Below are 23,803 nucleotides of genomic sequence, written 5' to 3' on the forward strand. Positions count from 1 at the left end.
AAACAGTCCCTGAATTGCTGTATCCCAATTCAGGGTCTGCAGCCTTAAAGTACGCAGCCTCAACGGTCCTCAAGGGCCGCGTACTCAAAGACCGCTAAGGCCGGAAGTGTGAGACTTGTGAAATGGGACGGTCTAGCCTCCGTCGCGCTGCCCAGGTTGCCTAGCAACCATGATAGCGGGAAACGTGTGGTTGACAGAAATGAAGGAGAACATATTTTGTTCGTTTGTTTGTTTCTACACGAGCTTTGTGTGATTTAATAAGTATCTGAGGCTGAGACCACAGGACTGTAAAACATGATTGTTGGGCTTCATATCTGTACTGAACAGTCATATAAGATTAGCTAGTAAATAACAATTAGCAATGTTGTTCATGAGACTAAAGTCAGTGTAAATATGAGATGGCCAATATTATAGTTATTATATTAATCATTATCAGTTATTACAGCAGTGAGTTTGAACTCTCAAATCAAATCACTTCTATTGTCACATCACATGTGCAGGTACACTGGTACAGCACATGTGAGTGAACTCTGTGTCAAACACTGAGCTTCAGTAAAGATTCAAGTTGCATTTATTTATATTTCCTATCACCTTAAATCTTCCCTTAAAGACACTCAAGTATCTGTGACAGTGTATATATAGATGTATTATATATAAGAGACGAATATTGTTCTTTTAATATGTTGGCATTATTACTAAATTTGGCTCAATGCCTACATATATGTGTGGAAGAAGCAAATGTACGAGCTGTGATAACTGTTTCTGATAGAATGAAGAGTAGACTGATATATTGAATATTCCTTTATTGGGTGAGAAAATCAGACCATGTCATAACTGCTTTAAGTCATACAGAATAAATATCAGAGCCTTAAAAAGGCTGACTTCTGCTAAATGGGTCAAACTGGGCAGAAAGTCTACAAACACATAACATCCTTATAGAATATGATGTAACACTATAGATCAACTTACCTCAGAATATATAAAGCATATAAACAATTACAGCGATATGATGCAACAAACACAGCAGTGCTACTGATCCAAAATACTCAAAGCTTCATTGAACTGAAACAAACAATTATTTTTAGCTCCATTCAGCTGCTGATACATACTTTAGGTTTCTGAATATTAAACTTGTTGCTGCCTTTCATAGTGTGTAACTTGAAGGCCCTGAGTACTTTCTCCCACACTGAAAACACTGGATGATAACATTATTTGAACATTACCTAATAAGACTGATTCAGGACAGACAATTAGTTATGTTAAACTTTCCTAGCAGTCCTTCACAAACAGGGAACAGTCTGTCTATTCTCTCCATCTGTCAGCTGCTGCTGGCTCTTCCTCCTCCTCTTCCTCACACACTGCTGAGTTTCTCCTGGTGGATCATTGGGGGTGCAAAGCCTCACAGATGATGTGCAGCAGTGGGTCCCTCAGTCTGTCCTCACTCTGGACACTTGCAGTCGTCACACATGGAAATCAAATGTGTGATAAGCTGCAGGATTCAAACACAAGTGTAACTTATAAATACATGTTCATACTTTTATTCCACAATCAGAGAGAAAGAAACAGAGAGAGAGTGCAGGACAGACAGACAGGTGACAGTCTCAGGTGTACACACTGCTACAAACAGGAGGATTTAGTGTTATTACGAGTGCTGAACAAGAAGAGTTCCCAGATGGTACAGTGGACACATGTGTGACTGCTGTGATTAAAGCATCTTTCTTTCAGCTTAATGAGTGTAGGAACCATAATTAAATGTATTGAATTTTTTGATGATCACTGGGTTTTCATTTGTTTGGTTGCTATGGTGATGTGTAATGGGAGTCACGTGGGTGCTAGCGGCGACATTAAGAGGGCGTTGTCAGTCTGTCATTCACTGGTTTTGATTTTGACAGAGAGGAGGGCTGGGTAGCCGTAGTTTTTGTTGACCGCTGCACAACATGTTTCGTCTTGTTACATTAGAGCCTGTGACGTTGTAAGAGTCCAAATCTTGAGATGACATTACTCTGTAAACACTTTAATAAACAAGCAAACAATTCCACCTCTCGCATTATTGCTAAAGTTGACAGCGCGTCAGGCAAATAGGCGGGCTCCATCCCCGGGCTCTAGCGACTGTGGAAGTCGCTACAATGAGTGAACCGTCAGCTCGTTCAAACACACGTTAAAGTCCGTTTGGCTCAACACCACCGAACAGAGGCAGCAATATGACATAATTAACATTAACAGTGCAGTGAATCCTGCTTGTGCCGTGATATTCAGGACTGCAAACCGAGCAGCATCACTGACTTTCAGCCTGTTGTGTTTGTGGATATATGACTGACTTTAATTATCCACAAAATTATCACATTCTCTGTAAGATTAAGGTCGACTATCTAACGCCGTATAAAGTAAAGACTTTAAAACAAAGTAAACGCTGAAAGTACAAACATCGCTAATGTCACATAACTTTGCCGGCATGTGGCCAACAGTAATGTTTTAATGTTCCTCGTTATTAAACATTTGCACATAAATAAGTGACATAATATTCAGAACTTACTTTTGGAAGTTTACTCTTTGGCCGCTCTGCTTCCACTTCGTTGAAGTGTCTCCCAGTCCCAGTGCACTTGTTAGCATGTTTTGGTCAACTGGTCCGTCCGGTTATTGTCTCCCCAGAAACATTTCCGTTGTGTTTTTTCCTATTTCCGTTGTGTTGTGTGTGCTTTTGCAGCGCTTTTCTTTTTGCAGCGCTTTTCTTTTTGCAAGTGTTTTTCTTTTTTCAGCGCTTTTTGTTTTTGCAAGTGTTTTTCTTTTTGCAGCGCTTTTTGTTTTTGCAAGTGTTTTTCTTTTTGCAGCGCTTTTTGTTTTTGCAAGTGTTTTTCTTTTTGCAGCGCTTTTTGTTTTTGCAAGTGTTTTTCTTTTTGCAGCGCTTTTTGTTCTTGCAAGTGTTTTTCTTTTTGCAGCGCTTTTGGCCTCTCAGGGCCACCGTAAAATTCAAATTGTAACTCAAAAACGCGATTGAAGACCCATGACCATGATAATTATAATAATATCCTCCAGTAATAGGGTTGAATTTTTCAAGCACTTTAGTTAGTTCAAACGTAATATGTGCAAAAAATACACAGATGGTTAAAGTTTACAGTCTCATGCTGGAAAGTCTCTTAAGTCTCAACCCTAAATAATGAAGGGCTTGAATTGCAGTAAATAACTGGACAAACCAGGGTGTTCTAAAACTTCTGACCAGTAGTGTATCCATTGATTAAAATAAGACACTGCTGATTTAAGCTCATTTTATTTATGATAGATCTAAGTTTACATACATTCCAGAACATCATCAAAATAACAGTGTATAGTTTGCTAATATTTAATCAGTAGTTTTTAACATCCGTAGCTATAGCACTTTAAGTAATACAATTAATTTAAATTCTTGTTTTTAACAAAATTTTAAACATTTTAAGGACTAATGCAGATAGGGAATATTACATAGTTTTCTGTTATTACTTGATTTTTCTACATCACACAATTTCCCTTTATTAGTTCACTTTATTTTGCAGCATTATTTTCTTCTGCAATTAGTTTAATTCTCTTGATTAATAAAATATATTTAAATTGAAAGCTGACAAATGTTAGCAGCTTGCACCATTTACTGATATATTTGTTTGATTATATTTTACAAGCAATCAAATTGATTAAGCAGACCTCCACACAAGATGATAAAAATAAAATTACATAAAACATTACATAAAATAATGTTAAAATTAATAATAGAAGCACATGTAAACAGGCTAGGCTTCCATCCTTTGCCAGTGTGAGTAGCAATTTACCACTTGCTGTTTGAATTTTGCTTATTTTTAATTGTGTCAAAATTGGTATGAATTAAAACAAAACAAAACAAAACAAAACAAAAAAACCCAAATCTAATGTGGTGCTTTATTATTATATTAAAGTTTTGAACACCACACATCATACTTATACTCTCTAACCCACAGTAAAAGTGCATATATTATTTGTAAAATCAAAGATAGCTAATATGTAGAATTACAAGTAATGAATATATGGCAAACTGGCCCTAAATTTGAAATAGACATAAGTATTAAAGAACTTTGAAAAAAGATAAGTATGGCGGTATAGATTTTTTTTAAAATATAAAAAGATTTGACTCTTCATTTAAAATTATGTTTGAATCCAAACCAAATACATTTAATAATATAAAATAATCTGTTACATTTCAGTGGTTTGCCACTCCCATCAATAGAATCATGAGATTATTAGCAGAATTTTTAGAAAAGGAAAGTTAAGAGTTACATTTTTGGGGCAAACTCCCAGTGCCCAAAGTGGTGAGAAAACTACAGTAAACATTAAACTTAATTCAGTAATGCTGAGTATTGGCTTTTTCTTATCTTTCGCATTTAAGGGTGACAACAGACTGTTTTTTTTTCTGAGTAACTAAAATAGGAAGGAACACAATCTTCAAAATACAGTGAGGTCTTTGATGGTGATCAGGCAGGGGAAAGATCCTTGTACTTGTTCACCAGTCACATTCCCAGTTGGCAAAACACTGGAAGAAAAATCACTTTTGTCAGTTTCTCAACATTATGGAAAGTTTGGTGAAAAGCATTGATGTTCATTAGTCTGTTAAAAGGAGCATTACCTTTTCATTGTAGCCCTGTTTGTTGATCCAGTCAGTGATAGTAGTTAGATGGGCATTTGTCATAACACCCTTACTTTGAAGTAGAGGAAACCATGTCTCTACCATCTCTGTGCTGTGTTTCTGAAAACTGTTTTCAAAAGATTCAAGCCTGGTTTTACTCATTGGGGTGTTCTGAAAATTCTTGGTACTATCCAGACTGTATTGTGATATCCAGTCAAGGATCATCAGCTTAAAGGTACCCACAACATCGTCTTTACTTATTGCTGAAGCTAAGAGATCTTTGAAGGGTGGCGCTTTCGGGATGCCAAATTCTTCATGTAATTCTTTAGGCACATAAGCAGTCAGAAGTTTATGGCCATGAGAACCTACCACTTTAGAAATTTGATTTGGATTTAGGGGAGATGAGTTTGTTGCCACGTCAAGCATGGCCTCTACTAATCTGCTCTTCTGGTTCAATTTTTTGGCTTTCAATATGCTACTGACTGGTGGCTGGTGAGCTGCGTTAATGAATTGCCCAATTCCTGGATTTTTAGTTGTATTTTTTCGCAACTCTTTATAGGAGCCTACCTTTCCAACTTCTCTTTGAAGTGCCTCTTTGCTTTCATTTATCATCTCTTTTAATGCTGCTCCTAACATGTACCAGTCCCCTCCCCTGATCGTTTTAGTTAATTCTTTCCGCTTGATGAAAGACTCCCATTGGCCTGGGTGTCTGAGGAGAGCATCGGCCTCCACAGATCGAAGACGATTTGCTTCCAAAGTGATGTCTTCTTCACTGGCTTGTGGTTTCATTCCACGTGCCAAAGCATAAAACAGACAGCTCTTGCCTTTGTTGCCTATGCTCACTGTCTGGTTATTGATCCGCACATCATAATGGCCATCTGGGTATTGGTCACTCTTTGGTCTGTAGATCAGGGTCACAGTTTGATTGGCATGTCGAGTGTCTGGGCTCAGCTCTTGCATTTTGGTAAGTCTTCCATTGCTGTTCTCTGTTAGGATGACAACTTTAGTGCCAGCGGCTTCTGACAGAACTCTGATATCAAGGATGATGCCTGCAGTCGTGGAGTTCTTGATCTTTTTAGCATGTGATTGTGAGTGTTGATCTGCCTCTCCTTCAACTTTTAGGTTAGAATTTGTTTTTTTTGGCATGTATGCAATGCATCTGTTGTCCTGTCCAGCTCTGAGCTTTTCCTCTGTTCTGTCACTCTTTAAACCCTTTCTCACATATTTACCAATAAAACCATTTGCTTGGTCTTTAACAATAGAAACAATGTGACTGGAGAACTTCTGGTGGAAAACTTCTACCAAAGCATCAGCCAATAAAGTACTGATGGTGCTGGCTAAATCCTGCTTGAAATTCTTCAGCAGTTTAATGTCTTCTGCAGATAGATCACTTACTTTTATATTCTCTGAATAATTTTGGGTTTCTTTGAATATTTTCAGCTGTTTATGAAAGTTTAAAAAGAACTTGTCTGACAGGGTGGCTACTTCACTGATGGCTTCTGTTGTCAGTGTGCCAATGTGGACACCTTGTATAACTGTCAGAATTGCTTTTATTTTTCCTTTGCTATCTGATTTAGCTTTTTTAATCACTTTGTAGAGGGATGAATTCAGTTTGTTCTGCCAGCTGAGGTCTGCATAGAATGGCTCTATTGCAATTCTGCTTAACTCTCTGAAAACGGCCAGCAGCTCTTCCTTTCTTCTCTCGTCATTCAGGAGATCGTGAAGTTGCTTTTTGTCCTCAAGGTGTGAAAGAATAATGAGGTCTACTAATGAAGATGAAGGCTCTTTTTCCATTTTTAATTTCACTTCGTGATCAGTTCTCTCTTTCATCTTGCTTTTGATTTCTTCTAACATTTTTTTAATGATTTCCTCTTCTGCCTTTCCCAGTCCGTAGGTGATTAGTTCTTCTGCAAATTTTTTAGCTGTGTATTTTACTGCATTATTCATATTTGTCTTCAAAGCAACACTGAGGCCATCTTTAGCTTGTATAGAGAGAAATTTTGGCATTGACTTAAGCTGTTTGCCAAATTTAAGTAAGGATTTACAGCATTTGAAGGCCTTTGAAATCAGCTTTCCAACTCCAAACCCAATGAGAGAGACACCAATAGAAATGGCTTTTTCTATAGCCCATGACTTCCAGCTGAATTCTCCTGTCACCATGACAGGAGATGCAGTCTGATATTCCCTCAGTAATGAGTCCCATTCCAACTTGAGCAAATGTACCAACTGTAAATACAGTGAGCAGTGCTCCTCCAACAATCTGTAAAACTCCAAGAAAGAACACCACCAGACCTTCCCATGAGAAACGAGGCTTTTCTTTCACAGAAAATACAAAGTTCAGACCTCGACTGCAGAGATTGTAAGCTTCTATTTGGAGATCTTCATCAGCATCTGACACCAGTTCACGAATCGTTGTTTTTTCGGCTGCTGCATTGCTTTCTTTCTTTTTTATTTCATCCAACTTTTGGATAGCCTCAGTAATGTTGTTGTCAAAGTAACTATACATTGTGGACTTGGTTGATAACTGTTTTTCCAGGCTGGTTGGATTACTGTTGGTTGAGTCTGCAGAGGACATTTTTGCAAACTGAAGGCAAACTATTTGTTCTTCAATGAGATACTTCACAGACTTCTGTGCTTCCTTTAGCTCATCTATGGCCTTAGTGAGGTAATCTGCTTTCTTTTGTTGTATAGTGCAGTATGCATGATTATAAAATGCTACAGCTGCCCAGCTTTTATCCTCTGTCATGGCTTTTTCAAACAGTCTGGCTTCGGTATCCCACTTTCCATCACCCAGTGCAACATTTCCAAACTTGATGTAGTGATAAATGCTGGAACTTGGTGAAGTCTGACTTTGACACTGACTTTTTGCCTTTGACAAATCAGCTTTCAGACTCTCTTGCAGTTCATTTCTCTTCAACTGATCAATTTCTTCTGATTTAGTTTGCAGCCAAATCCCCCAGAACTCATTCATGATGTCAACAACAGCTCTTTCCTCGTCTCCATCAGTGGTGTTATAAATATCTCGAAGTGTTTCACAGTATTCTGAAAAAAGGTCCTCCCGCAGTTTCATCTCAGCAACATCGTTCATCATGTGACTTATCTTTTCTGCTGCAAGTCGGTCTCTTGTGCTCTTGGCTTCCTCCAGAGAGGACACTGTGCTGAAAGATGGCTGCAGGTGTTCGGTGGAAATGATTATCTGAGCAGATCCAGGTTTACCTTTGCGTGCAGTTCGTCCAAAAGCCTGGAGTTCCACTCTTGTGTTCTCAGAGAGGAAGGAGAGGATCACAAATAACCCCCCATTATTGTTCACCTTTGAGGACACTTTAATGTCTGTGCCACGGCCGGCAAGGTTTGTGGCAACAATGACATCACCAGGATGAAGCTCCTTGTCTATTTTACTCAAACTGTCTCTGTCACTGCGGCAGTAGAGATTCAATTTTTCATTTGGGATGCAGCTCTTCAGCTCTTCGTAGATCTCATCGGCTTTGTTGATAGTTTCACAGATCACCAACGCTGCTCTTCCTTCTCTGTATGAATTTGGGGAAATCTGAGCTGTGACCACATGTTTTATTTCAGATTTCCATTCTTCAGCAGTTTTTTTCAGAGTACCTTTGACCTCAAATAACTTTTTCCTGTTGAATGTTGGTATTTTGCACACAGAGAGCTTTGGATACAGGTCCTGCAAAAACTGAATGTCTGCTTTGCTCCCCAGTGTTCCTGTTGTTCCGTATATTTTTCCCTGGTATTTCTCAAAAAAAGAAACGTTGGAAATGTAGTTTGTCACTGTTGAAATTGTGCTCAGTTTGACTTGGTGTTTAATCTCGACAAACTGCTGCAGACCATCACCCCATTTCTTATTGAGTTCAACAATACCAGTGGATCTGAAGTCCACTGGACAGACGTTGTCATTTTCTACGACATATTCTCTTCCTTGTTTCAGTAACATTGCCAGAAAGGCATTCTGAACCCACACTGAGACTTTCTTCTCCACCAGATTCTTTAAGAAACCAGGAATGCTGATTTTGTTTGTATTGTTTTCACATGGGGTGTACTGAATCCTCTCAGAGATCAATTCTGCAATGGGCTTAATGAGAACCTCTTCTGACTTATAGAGAGGACAACACAATCCTTCCTCCAAGACAAGAAATGAAAGCTCTGGGATGTCCCGGTCATTGTATGGACTGCACTTTTGAAGACAGAGCAGTCCTTTGTCATCTAGCGTGTAAACAGTAAAGCCGTAAGGGACATAGTCCTCAATTTCTTTGAAAAAGTCAACCATAGAATCCTGACTCACTGTTTTCAGTTTACTGAGAAGTTCATGGTTTTCACTCTTGTACATATCTTCTGAAAATCCTTTTGGCACAATGTTAGTTTCTTCAGCAATAGTTAAAATGTCCATTGGATCACTAATTTCAGTATCTTCTGTGTTCATTGAGTCAAAGATGGCCTTGAAGAATGAAGCAGGAGGACCTCGTACAAATGTCTGGTGTCCTGTAGATAGGAAGCCATACTGACTGACGTGGCTCCAGATCATGGTGAGAATAATGTTCAGGTGCTGCATGGAGACCATGGGGCTGGACAGGTATGTCAGCTGCACTCCCTGATCCAGCAGCAGTGAGTCCACTTCATCGATAATGATGCACTGAAAGTTACGATCAGGCTTCACATCCTTCATCTCAAATATTTGGCGAAGGTGATCAGCAGCAAAGGCTTCAATGGTTCCATAGACCACGTCCTTCTGATAGCATTCTTTCCGATCTTTATCCTCATTTTTATTTGTGTTTGTGTCGACTGTAATGCCAAAAGACTGGTAGAATTCTGCCCATTCTTCAGCATCTCTTTGACATAACACAGATGAGCTGGACACCACATCGACCTTTTCACCTCTAAGCACACGCAGCACTGCAAACATCGCTATGACACAAGACTTCCCTTCTCCAGTTCCCATCTCCAGGAGCTTCCCAGTGTCAGACAAGGCCAACAGGCACCAGCTTATCATCTGAGTTGTCCTTGGAAACCACTTCCTTTCAGCTTTGTGGAGGTGTACAGCATTGCATAAGATTGCAAGGATCTCCTGAAGGTCCTCTGTCTCCATGCTGTGACTCAGAGTCCTAGCTTGCTGTATGTCTCTGTGTTTTTTAATTTCACCAGTTTTGATGAGGTTTGTTACATGAGTTACTATGTTGTATGATTTACTCAGTGTTTGTTCGTCAATTTCTTTCATCTGACTTATTTCATCAAAAAGGTTGTCAATGCTTTCAGTTTTCTCATCTTTAAGGCTCTTTTCTAGATGTTGGATCAGAGTCTTAGTTGTGCATGAATCTATGAGCTCAAGGAGAGAGTTGTTGTTTTCATCTTTCCACTTGGAAGAAACCTGATATGTTTCCATCAAATTTAAAATCTTCAAGATGAAAATACAGCTTTGATCATGGTGGTGGGTAGTTAATGCTTCAAGAAGATTTAAGACCTCTACTGGTGACCAAAGTGTTTTTTTTCCAAGATTTGAAACCATCTTGAAGACTTCTTTGGTGTCTTTGTCTAAGTCTTGGAATTGTTCCACACAAGCAAATAAATTCTCCAAACACCATTTGCCTGCAGGATCCGTAATGTTTTTAACAGCTTCTGTTTGTTTTGTAAAACTTTTCAGGAGATTGTCAAGAAAGTTCAGAATGAAGACCTCATTAGAAAGAAATTCCTTTTTACTGATTTTCTTTGTGATTGTAATGATTTTACTGTCAGTGCTTGTATTTTTGTTTAGGGTACTGTGGAGGACCTGAAAAAGGATCTTGATAAACGTATGTCTCAGTTCCACATCTTCACTGCAAATTTTACTCATGAGGTTCTGCAGGACCTCTGCAGCAAACACCAGGGAGTCATCGTCTTTGAGTCTTGAAAGTTCCAGATTATGGAAAGCACTGAGACTTTGTTTTTCAATGATGAATCCACGACTCATCTGAGGGTTCCCTGTTTCCATTGCCTCTATGCCACACTGAATGTAATCAGACACAAAATCATCCATTGTACCATAAACAATGTCTGCTTCATAGACATCCTGGAATGATGGATCAGTCTTCTTCATGTTTGTGTTGAGTGAAATGTCAAGGTGCTTGTAGAAGTCAGACCACTCCTTTGTTTGCTCCTCTGAGTGAACATCAGAGCTCAGCACAATATCCAGTTTGTTTCCCAAGCAGACTTGCATGGCTGCAAACATGGCTGCAACACATGGGTCTTCTTCCACACCAACCAGTTGTACCACTCCACTCTGCTGAGTCAACACCAGTCCACACCACCGCACCATCTGCCTCACTGTGGGCCACCAGCCTTTTATATCAAACACTGCTTTGCAGAGCTGACACAGACATTTCTGTATGTTGTCTGAATTCAAAGATTCACATTTAAATGCATCTTTATTAAAAGGTTCTTCTTTTGGTACATTTTCTGTATATTTCAGGACACCGGTGTTAATGTTTTTTATCATATCAATGACAGAGTCATCCAAATCCCACATCATCTTTACTTCTGCTAAAACTGCAGTTACACTACTCTCATCTTTTCCTCTTAGAGTCTTTTGGAAATCCTGACAAAATCTCTCAGGAGCAGCAGATCCAAGGATCTGGATTAGAGAGTGCCCACAGTCATCTATCCAATCTGGTGGTATGTTATACACCTGTACCAAGGTAAGGATTTGAGTTATGGAATCATCATCTGCATATTTTTGTGACAGTGCTTTAAGCAGAGTGACTGCTTCCATTGGAGTCCATTGGTTTCTTTGTACAAGTTTGAGGAGCATTTCAGTGGATTCTGAGTGGGCTTCTTTTCCATTTAGATCTGTGAGTGTGGATAAGAGAAGTTTTAAACACTGGATTTCAATCTTTAAAGTGAACACAGAGGCTCTTCCAACTGCACTCTGCAGTGATGATGTAAGGGTGCTCAGAAACTCAATTATAAAGAGGTTCTCAGTGGAAATCTCATATTCTGCCCATTGTTTGGCTATGAGGACAGCATCATTATTAAATCTTTGATGGTCACTAAAAAAGTGCATCAGGTTCAGATACAGGGCTTGAGTCAAAAGGAAAATCTCAAAAACACTGCATGCTGATTGGCTGATGGATTCCACTAGGGACTGCATATGATTGGAGACGGTGTGTAAGGAAACTCCTTCAGATATCTCCAGAGACAGAGCACAGAGCTCTGTGATGAACACCTGAGTGTGCTGCAGAGTGCTGATGGATGGAGGAGCACTAATCCACTCATCAAACAGAAGTTTGTCCAGGACTGAAAGGATCTCACTGAGCTGATCACCTGTGAGCTGAGTCAGACTGAGATTTGAAAGTGGAAGACTGCATTTCACTGAGAGGATTTCAAGAAACTCATCACTGTCACTGCCTGATTCATAGTTAGCTTCAAACTCATCCAGATGCCCTATTAGAACATCTCGCTTGGACTCAAATTCATCTGAGATGTGGCCGCTCAATTGTTTCTCAAGCTGCTCTGTAGCTCGCTGTTTAGATTCTTGTAGTCTTTGATTCAGTTTTTCTTTCTTCCTCTCCTCTTCTCTTCTCCTCTCCTCCTCTCTCCTTTGCCTCTCCTCTTCTCTTCTTCTTATTTCCTCTTGGTCTCTGATTGGCTTATTAAAGCAATATTTACACTCATATGCGTCATTGTAACCAACTGGTCTGTAGTATTCACCTCCATTAAACCTGTGTACACATCGTCCATTAATGGTAGTAATTTGCTGTAAGTCAGCAAATGATTTGCATGGAGCCAGGACTGTACCACATTTGCAGCATCTAAGGCTGTTGCCCATGTTACTTTCCTTTGGTACTTCGTTCCCCATTCTTGATTATGTATTTAGCCGTGATGTCTGTTCCTGAAAAATGAAAAAAAAATTAGAATAATGTTTAAAATAATAGCAGCTGTTTAAAGTTGTAACTGTTGTAAATGTAATGCGTCTAATACAACCATCAATCTGGACCACAAGTCATATATATATCCCTTGTCAAGGTTCATTTGTAGAATTTCTTGCCTTCTTAATTGGACCGGGACCCAATCCAATTAAGAAGGTTGTGGAGAAGTCCCATTTGACAACTATTACAATTGCTATTATGGCAAAAACCAATCATCTAAGTACAGAAAAACGACAGTCCATTATTACTTTAACCTCCTAAGACCCGAACTCTTCCACGGAATGCATTTTTAATTTCTCTTTGATATTTGGGCTGATTGGGACCCGATGAATGTACCTGATTTTTGTTTCTAAGAAAAATAAGAACCACATATGAGGATATTCGTTTAAAATTTCGATAGAACAGTGGCAGTATAATGTCCTCGTAAGTGGATATCAGGCCCTTGTAGAGCAAAATTTAGTATTTTGGTCTAAATAACCCAAAATGTGATGTCCACTTATGTGGACGCCAGGTCCTAGGAGGTTAAGAACTGAAGGTCAGTCAGTCTGGAAAATTGCAAAAACGTTGAATGTGTCCCCAAGTACAGTTGCAAAAACCATCAAGCGCCACGACTAAAATGGCTTGCATGAAGGCCGCTGCATGAAAGGAAATCTAAGAGTCACCTCTGCTTCTGAGGATAAATTCATCCGAGTCACCAGCTTTAACAGTATGTCAGACTAGAGCCCAGATAAATGCCACACATAGTTCTAGTAGTAGACACATCTCTACATCAACTGTTCAGAGGAGACTGTACGAGTCATGCTTTTATAATCAAATAGCTGCTAAGAAACCACTACTAAAGGAAAATGACAAACAGAAGAAATGTGTCTGGGCCAAGAAACCCTACACCAGGAAATTAGACCAGTGGAAATATGTGCTTTGATCTGATGAGTCCAAATTTGAGATTTCTGTTTCCACCTACCATATCTTTGTGTGCCACAGAAAAGCCGAACAGATGGTCTCTACATGCATGTTTTCCACCGTGAAACATATAAAGGAGGTGGTGGGATGGTGTGGGGTACTTTGTTGGTGACACAGTTGGGGACGTGAGCCAAACACCCCATACTTCCGAAATGCCTCCCACAGGACATTGGAGGAACACAGTAGAATGCCTTCTGCAAGTTTACAAAACAAGCAAGCTACCAAAGGACTCCAAGAAGGTCGGGTACTCTGAACCTTCATTTGGTGCATAAACGCAGACAACAGTCAGGACCCATTCCTCGGCCCAAAAGGACAGGGAACCCCCCCCCCCCAAAAAAAAAAAAAAAAAAAAAAAAAAAAAAAAAATTACAGGCAGAAGGCCATGGGGAAACTAAGAGTGTGCGTGTGTTTTTTCATCTTTGGATTATTTATTATTAATTATTACTCATTAATTAGACAAAAGTATTTATTATCCAATTACTTCAGTAATTGGTGGAATAATTGAGATAATAATTAATAATACAATCGATAGCAGCAGTCCTAATTCGATTCAGTTCGATTTTATTCATATAGCATCAAATCGCAACAGTAGTTGTCTCAAGATGCTATGTGTTGAAAGGTAAAGACAACACAAAAATAGAGAGAAAACCGCCAAAATTATATGACTCACTTTGATGAATCTCTTGGTGACAGTCTTAAGGAAAAACTTCTTTTTAACAGAAAGAAACCTCCGACAGAACCTGGCTCAGGGAGGTGCAGCCACTGCTGTGACCGGTTGGCAGTGATGGGAGGAAGACAGGAAAAAAAACATGCTGTGGAAGAGAGCCAGAGATTAACAATGGATGTTAAATGGACTAGTTCTTATATAGTGTTTTCTACTTGATCACTTGAGTGCTTTATATAACATGCCTCATTCACCCAGACTTTATTAACAGAAAATTCCACCGCACCACCAACCTTCCAATTAGTAGATGATCTACTCTACCCACTGAGCCACAGCCACCCCAAATGACTAATGATTAAATGCAGGGTGGCACATAGTCAGTGAAAAAGATGATTGACGAAGAAATACTCACTGCATCATGGGTTTTCCCCAGCTGCCTAAGCAGCATAACTAAGGGACCATTCAGAGTTACCCAATAAGTTTTTTGGACAGCGTAATAACAACGAATCACAGTAGTCCAGCCTAGAAGTAATAAATGCTTGAACTACTTTTTCAGCATCACTCCGAGAAAGGTTGTTTCTAATTTTAGAGATATTGCACAAATGCAAGAAAGCATTCCTATATTTGTTTATGCTCTTTGAAGGACTTCATGTCAAGAACAGCTCCAACATTCCTCATAGTGTTACGGGAGACCATCATAATGTCATCCAGAGTAAGTATCTGGTTAGACATGTTTTTAAGATTTTTAGGGCTGAGCACAATAACTGCAGTTCTAACTAACTTTAGAAGGAAAAACATATAGGTCCTCCAGGTATTTAAATATTTAAGACATTTTGTGCTTTAACTAATTGGTGTGTGTCATCTGACTTCATTGATATACAGAGCTGGGTATCATCTGCATAGTAATGAAAATGTATGCTTAATCTAAAATTAGAGAATGCTGTGTTCTTAATCTAAGAATGTGAATATAGTGTGAATAGCATCAAACTGATCCATGAATTCTGCTTGGGTACTGAGGTCCAAAAGCATCCACTTAATATTAATTATGTGGACATAGTACATGTGGTTAGAATTTTTCTAAACAATCAAAAAAAATGTTTCAGGAAGTTATATTATTAAAAATCTTTTCTAAAAGCAATGAATTTCCACTTAAATTTGGTCATCTTCATGCTAATTGAATGTATTTTCTTGGTTGCATACCTCTTTGAAAAATCGTAAACCTGACTATGAGTACTCAATACGACATTTGATTTTTTTCTTGTGAAATAAAACCCTACAATCTTTCCATGTACCTTATACCAGTAACATATCCATGTAGTTGTCACAATCTGGTACTACCAAATAAATTAACGGGACTTTTTATATTATTTTTTATATAATTAAGGTTGTTGTTTAATAAAAAGATGTTATTAACCATCTCATTATCTCTAAAAAAAAATACTAGTTCATGCATTTATTACTTTACAGATGGACTACGGTAAGTAATTATTATTAGGGAGTCATAAAAACTCCTTGAAAAGCCTTTAGTTGATCTAAATTATTGCAGCCAGAGTACTGATAGGGACTAGATAGTGAGAGCATATTTCTCCTATACTGGCAAAATATTCATTGGATCCCTGTTTAATTCAGAATCTAATTTGCCCACAGCCTAGACTTCTGTGGACTTCTCGTGATACACTGTATGAGTATTTTGAGTATTTCTGTTTCACTCACCAACCTCAACACTGGCATGTTTTATGTGTGTGTGTGGATTCACTGTTTATAGAAATGTTCTGTGTCTAATTGCACTTCCTTTGTCCTCTGTTTGTAATGATGTAATATATGGTAATCATGTTTTGTTGTCTTGTAATCTTTTGCATATTTCTTGTAATTTTGTACAATTTGTCTTTGTACCACATCAAATTAACTATTTATGTGCTGCATAAATAAAGAGACTTTTACTTTGGCCCTGAGAGGTGAACCAGACTGCAACTTAACAAAACTTGCTAAAATACATACCAGGTATTTCACTTTCTTGAAATACTTGAAATACTTGTTGTTACTTCATAGCCTGAAAGGATGCTCAGAAATAAATACAATTAATAAATAAATCAAATGAAGTTTTATTAAAATAAATGTATTAATATTTTATCATAGGAATTTTTGCTATAAATATTACTATTTTTACTTCACTACCAAATTAAGTGAACACTTGATCAGTATACAGAACAGTATAACACAAAGTCATAAAAGTGCTTTGGTATCAGTTGGTCCAGTCAGCTAGCATAAACCATTGTGATTCCCTTTCACCTGATTTGGTGTAAATGAAAATGACAATAGGATCACTGGAGAGGCAACAACGGAACAACTCCCAAAAAGGATTTTACAGACCATTGCTCTCTCCTTATCCTTTCTGACTGAGCGTTCTCTATTTTTTTCTTTTTGCTCGTGTCATGTTACTGGCATCTCACTGCTGGTAAAAGGAGATGATACCTATTCCTCACACTGCTGAACTTTGGATCTAATGGCTGACAGTTTGAACCCTGACTTGGAACTCCTCCCTGAATGTCAATAAAGTCATTTCAAAATAGAGGTGGGCCTACCTTTTACCAATGAGCAAACTTATGATGAATATAGTCATTAAAAGAGAGGGACACTAACACTGGCCAATGAGAGAGCGGAAGAGGCCGGCTTTAACCTGATGGAAAATGGCCTTTGTTACAATCAATTTCTTCAAACTAGACCCACTGAAATTTCTTGAGTACCTGTTCAGATGACAAAGGTGGTAAAGTCAGGGGTTGCCTTTTTTGGTTTGTTTTCGCAAAATGTATGAAAAAAAAATAGTATAATCACTTCTTTATCATTTCTTTATATCTTTTGAAAGTCAGTTTCTTCCCCTAGTTGGCTCCATTGTGTAGTGGCTAACACATTAGCCACAGGTGAAAGATCCCATGTTCAAGACCAGGAGGAGACACAAAATTCTGGGAGGGTTGCTAACATATGATTTGACACATATTTTTCCTTATTTGATTTGGCAAAATGTGTGCCAAATCAAATATGTGGATCCATCTGCAATGGATTATGAATAGAGTAGGGGGTGGTAAAAAGTTATATATATCTTTTTCTACTCTCAGTGGCAGGGGAACAGTATGAGAACAGCCCCACCAAGACTGCAAATGGAGAAATACTGAAAGAGCATATGGGAGATGGAAGCAGCGCATAACAACAATGCCCAGGGGATAATGGATCTAAGAGTAGATCACAACAACATCTCTGAACAGACTAATAACCATCACAGTGGCAGAGATCGAAGAAAGAGTGTCAAATATGAAGGGCTGGACAGAACCAGGACCCAACATGATCCACAAAACATTCATTCATGTTTAAGAAACCTCTTGGAACCTGCCCTCAGAAGATGAGTACACTGGGGTCATAAAGGGGTGGAGATGGTCAGCATCAATACTCAGATAGGCTGCAATGTTTAAATAACATTCACTATTTACCAAGTGGTCTAAACAGTGCCAAAAATATGGAATTATCTGAGTCATGTTTTTCAGAACATGTAACTTAACTAATCAATATAAAATATCTAGTATACTTAGTCAAAAAACACTTTGTGTTAGAAAGCAAAATATTTCAAACTTATGTTTCCTTCACCTGGAGATTCAAATGGTGAGAACAGCCTTAACCACAATCTTCATATAAAGTGAAACTAGCCCAGAGATTTTATCTGTTACACTGCAGTAATGTTTCACCGCATAGCCTCGGAAAGTGAAATTTTTGGTTTGTCAGCATGATTCATTTTGCACTGAATGGCTGCACACATTGTTGAATAAAGGATGCACCCATGCATATGCCAAGCAGGAGATGTTGCTTGGCATATTCATGTTTCAACAGGAAACAAGGAGCTTTAAAAAAAAACATTGACTTCAAACTTCACTTTTCAAAATGGAGTAAATTACATTAAAATTTATGCTTAGTTTTAATTAATAGTAAGTATTAAAATCTACTTAACTTTGCCATTCAAAATGCAATTATCCTCAAGAGAAAAAACAGACATAAATTGCTTTTGAATTTTAATTTTATTTTTTTCAATTGACGCGAGGTAGAGATTTAACTGGGGATTTATCCCTGTTTAGATCAGAAACTGCTACAGGTGTTTCCTGGTAGTAGTTAAGTTTGTTTTTAAAGGTTATTACCTGGTTATTAATATGCTATTAAACAGAAATAAACAGTTATGCATTTTGCAGCTCTGTTGCCTGCTTATTACACAGAAACTACAAGAGATTTCCCGGTAATAGTTGCATTCCTTTAAGTTAGCTTTAATAGGTTATTCATATGTTAGTGAAGAAAACAGGCATTTTTGCATTTTTCAGCTCTGTTTCCTGCCTGTTACAGAGAAACTATCATGAGTGATACTAACTTAGAAATGCCCACATTATTAAGTTGTGTTTCTTCCTTGTTACTATACTATTACCACTTTATTATGGAGCTGTATTTCAAAATTATTACCCCCACTTTTTTTTTTTGGCTCTTATTATCCTGTTACATAAATTTCAGGGTAATATTACTCATCTGTAACCACTGTTGCTACCATGATATTACTTGGATATTACATGGTTCTTACTTTGGTAATTGCATAGTATTAACTTAGAAATTACCACATTATTGACATCTTGTTTCCCCTTGTTACCCTACTTTTACCCCCTTTTTTTTTTTACCGTACTGTAATAGAAAGTGCTACCAAGATTTTTTTTATTAAATAAAAACTAGTTGTTGCATTTGCTTCATGTGGAGGTTTAGATGGCGAAAGCAGCCTGCACTAGAGCATCCATATGAAGTGAAACTAAACTGCCACTCAGAGATCTGCTACCGGCCAGCAAGGCTGGCTGTACGCTGGGGCAAGAGGGGGCAACACCCCCTTAAACAAACGTTCTTCCCCCTTAACTTTTAGAATTTGAGAAAGAAAATAATAGGTTATCCACAAACTGAATATGGACAAGATTTACTACAGTAGGTGAAAAATCTACTGGAAAAGGCACAAATGAGATGGTTTTACCTCGTTCGCTCTTTAGCTGGGGGGAGGAACTGGGGGGAGGAACCCCTCCCCCCAGCTAAACATTTAATCACTGTTTGTATCCAAATGACCCGGTGTCAGGTTTCTCAGTAGGCAGGGTCGAGCAAGATGAAGCACCAAATCTCTGTTGTCAAAATCATAGCTACTTGTGAGATAATTAACAAATAAAAAATACATCTATTTTAGTAAAGCTCAGCGATTCTAGTAAAGCTCATTCACTTTTCACTCCAGCTTTCAGCAGCCCACAAAGGGAACATTAGTGCTGTGTGATAGGTCCTAGCCCCCTGTTGTGTTCTGTTCTGTTCTAAATCTTTTGAGTTCTACAAATTAGTTTGAGAATTGTCATAAAAAACATAGTGAATTGTTTTGTTTTATTACTTTTCCAACCCTTTTTAGTTTTGTAAATATTGTCTATATTGAGAGGACTTATTTTATTCTTATTTTATTTAGCAAATTTATTTGAATTTGGCTATCCAATTAAAATACATTTTATGTTGCTGGTTGTAAAGATCTGGATGGGTATTTTATTTTATCCTTTATTTCATTTTTTATTCAATTTTCAGTTTTACTTTTCAAGATTTGGCGAATTTACTTTTTTTTTCTAACTAGGCCTACCCTTTTTAGTTTCATTAATATTAGCAATAGTGAGAAGTGTTATTGTTATATTTGATAGGCCATCCAATTAAGGTAAACGTCATGTTTTTAGTTGTCATAATCTGATGAGGAGTATTTTATTTTATTTTTTTGTTGATTTATTTTTCAGTTAATGTGGTCAGGGGGTTTGCGTGCCTCAGTCACCCTAAGAGCTAGACCAGCAGAAGCCTAGCCTTCAGGTTGGACACCCAAGAAACACCCCACAGAAAAGACAACAATAAATTAAGGTTATGATTGGACCCCAGTGACTTAAATAAAACAATTTCGAGACAGCATTACTCAATTTCAACAACTGATGAAGTTTTGAGTAGGTTTGCCAGCTAGAAAATATTTACAGAGCAGGATGAAAATATAGTTACTGCTAAGTCAAGCTATGCAAAGAGTCATCAATTCTGTGTATATTCAGTACTACATGGGGAAGATATAGGTTCAAATGCCTACCATTTGGGATCAAATCTGAAAGTGAAGTTTTCCAGCAGCGCAACTGTGAAACATTTGGAGGTGTTCCAAGAGTTCACATGGTAACTGGCGACATGATTATTGCTGCATCTACAAGGAAGAAAGAGAATGAGATGATACAGAAAGTAATGAACAGAGCAACTGAAGCAAATGTCAAATTTAGACAAAATACAGTACAAGATAGTTGAGTGTCAGCTACATGGAGCCACACCACGACATCAGAAGGTGTGAAGGCAGATGAAACAGATGCCTTCTTCTTGTAACAAAGTAGTATTACAGTGGATGTTGGTCATAGTAAAATGCTTGACAGAATGCATCCTGGGAGAGGCTAAAATGATGACCTCTTACATGCTGCACAATAATGTTTAATATTTAGTATTTACAGTTATATTCCCATATATCATCGTGATGTTGTTTATTCTATTGCTCTCGTTTTCTTCTGCTTGTTTTCTTTTTTCATTCTCAACAGGTGAAATTAAAAAAGTATCTACTGTTATCTATTGTTAGCTAGTTTATTGTGATGGTGTTGTTTTTATTATGTTGCTCTTTGTTGTTTGTTTTCTCTTCTGGTTTTTTATCTCCATACAGGTGATCCAGGTGTTTTGTTTGTTTTTCTTTTTTTTCTTTTTCTTTTTTTCTTCCTCTGCTCCCTATTACACAGTAGTTGCAAAATCTGTACACAACTAGTCACAATAATATTTAGTAAATTAAAGTAAAGTAAATTAAAATGTATGTGTTTAATTTTAATAAATAGTCAGTATTTAAGTCTACTTAACTTTGCCATTCAAAACGCAATAATCCTCAAAAGAAAAAAGAAAAACAGAAAAGCAAAAAAGGAAATGTTGCTATTAATATTTAAGAGCCGAACAACAAGAAGATTGAAGATTAAACTCAGAGAATACAAATGAGTGTTTAGCAAGTAGTAAAACATTTCAAGTTTGTTACATTACCTTCATCTGAAGAGAGAAAAAAAGCCCAACAACATCTGTGGAAATAAAACTGGGCTTTCAGACTGTTGGCTGCCAGTGTTATAAATGTGAAAAAAGGGGCGTGTTTAAAAGGCTGTCACTGGTGTTACTTGCAATATTGTTACTTCTGCTTAAATAAAGGATTTTAATATTTCTCTCAAGATGTTGTTAAAAAGTAATTCAATACAAGTACAAAGAGCATTTGGTAGTTGGTCCTTTCAGTGCCAATATATTAGAAATATTGAGTATTTGCACATTGTGCTAATGTGGAGTGGAAGCATATACTGTTGCCTATCACAAGCATAAAGAATGATGTCTGGGGTGATGAGACGTAGGAAGTTCAGTTTCTGGTGCTATACTTAACAAATAATTCATAATAAAACCAGCACTGCAAATGAGCACATTATCTTCTCATGGTGTATTTATGTTTCATTTGATATTTCACTATTAGTGCCCTGATATATATGTGGCACATTTTCCTAGTTCACAAATAAAAAGCATAACAGCAGAGAATAACATTGTCCCTGCACTAGTCTCATCTTGTCAGTGCTGGGTGCAATAAGGTATGCAAGAGTCTCACTCTAACTCTATCTTGAACAAATCCCTGCTGACTGGTGAAGACCAATTTCTTTCACACACACACACACACACACACACACACACACACGCGCGCACACACACACGCACACACACACACACGTGTGTATATAGATAGATAGATAGATAGATAGATCGCTTTTAAGTGTGTAGTGGACATCAGTATGTATAAATAACGTCATATATATTGTTATATATGTTAATTCATCTCTTAAACTTACTTTTAAAAGTACCTTTAAAAAACCCCACCTATGGTCCCAGTAAACTGGCTTAACATAAGTCCTGTGGTCTGTAAGTCTAAGGAAGTAAATGATTCTAGATCTTTGAAGGTTGATTGTAGAACACAATGGAAATGGATTTAAAGATCATCAGACACAGTGGTATATCAAAGAAATGCCAGGTGACCCACACCCAGGAACAATGTCACGGACTGGCGGTCATCAGCTCTCACAGACCTGGGAACAGGAAGATTGTCTGATATTCAGAAAGCAGACATTGGTTAGCTGACCGAGGAATATACTCAGGCACAGAAAGGTCACCTATGTATTTACACTCAGAAACAGGAAACTGGTTAACTGACCCAGGGATGTTCTCATGAACAAAAAGGTTGTGTGCTTACACAGACACAAAAACAGGAAATTGGTTAGCTGACTCAGGGACAAACTCAGAAACAGGAGGTCGGGGGAAACTAACCCTAACCCAACTAGAGCTTGGCTGAAAAGTTTTTCACAAAGGTGTTCGGCTCACAAAGATCATTTGACTTTTGTTTCTTCTTCTTTTTTTATAGAAACCCCCAAAGGGTAATTTTGCTTCCCATTCAGTTTGTACACAGCAGAGAACGTGTCTCTCTGCTTTTGTGTACCTGCAGTTTGTGTGCTGATTTGACCACACATTTGAGTCCTGTTGTTGCATCAGCAACTTTTATAGAAAAATAATGAAGAAGCAACTTCAAAATGAACCAGTACTTTGAGATAATTACAGGACACTACTCTCCTATTTTTACTTGCCTCACAAAGGCTTTAAAAATTTCCCTCAATTTCTGAGAAATTAAACATTTGTAAAAAAAAAAAAGAAAAAAGAAAAAAAAAGGGCAAGTCCTGGAAATAACAAGTAAATATGCATAAAATGCAATGCACCATTTTGAGCCATAAAGATGACTCTGGCTGTTTACTGTCTTCCCCTGGTCTTTCTCCACCGTCCTATTACATTAAAGGCTAAAAAGCCCCCAAAATATTATTACAATATATTATTCTCCTGCTGAATTACTAATCAGAAATTAAATGTCTTAGACCACAGAGACCCTGAGGTAACATTGAAAAATGAAGCACATTAGACCATATTTATGCCTCTATTATACAAACACAAACTTTAGTCAGGAATGTCAGGCATTTCTAGTAAACGAGCATCTGTGTTAATTTCACTGGTGCGTTGGGTCTCATAATGATGTTAAAAATTGTATAGGCCTGAATTAAGTTTAAAGCTATAACTAATATCTTTTTCTTTAATATAATCTGAGTTATTTCAGTGTCTCTGGCACATCCACAAATATAATATGTAGGTATGTTTGGTTTCTTTTGTCATGTAGCCTGATGATTTTGGTAATAAAAGTATCGCCTGACAGCTCTTCCATTCATTCACAAATGCAGGGTTATGAAGTGTTTAGAGAAAATGTGAGAGAAAAAGTTCTTGTCCTGTTTTGCAAAACTGCACAGAGGACTGGAGCAAAGTAAAATAAAAGAGACCTGAGTCATCATTGTACAAATCAAACCATCACTGTTTTGTAAGACCACTGCTGATTCCACTGGCAGCTGTTTCTACTTTTCATCAAGAACCTAGAAGAAGATGCTGCTAAAAATACTAAAACATGTGCGACACATGTGTGTCTCATAATTCAGAAGGTCTGCCGTGGTTCAT

General features: G+C 37.7%; 1 protein-coding gene and 1 long non-coding RNA gene across 2 annotated transcripts; both read right to left on the reverse strand.

The window, feature by feature from the left end:
* Positions 1–283: 283 nt before the first annotated feature.
* LOC146497498 (uncharacterized) lies at positions 284–2,962 on the reverse strand. The gene is made up of 2 exons (XR_014870974.1): positions 2,534–2,962; positions 284–1,489 (listed from the first exon to the last, which is right to left on the reverse strand). It is a non-coding gene; the product is annotated as an uncharacterized LOC146497498 (long non-coding RNA).
* Positions 2,963–3,720: 758 nt separating this feature from the next.
* LOC146497499 (uncharacterized) lies at positions 3,721–20,510 on the reverse strand. The gene is given in 5 exon segments (XM_085141591.1): positions 3,721–4,531; positions 4,625–6,788; positions 6,790–12,494; positions 14,162–14,303; positions 20,307–20,510. Coding segments are annotated over 3 exon segments (7,866 nt in total). The 5' UTR covers positions 12,462–12,494; positions 14,162–14,303; positions 20,307–20,510; the 3' UTR covers positions 3,721–4,501.
* Positions 20,511–23,803: the final 3,293 nt, after the last annotated feature.

The sequence above is a fragment of the Neolamprologus multifasciatus genome, chromosome 18 (assembly GCF_963576455.1).
Source record: "Neolamprologus multifasciatus chromosome 18, fNeoMul1.2, whole genome shotgun sequence".
Lineage (NCBI taxonomy): Eukaryota > Metazoa > Chordata > Actinopteri > Cichliformes > Cichlidae > Neolamprologus > Neolamprologus multifasciatus.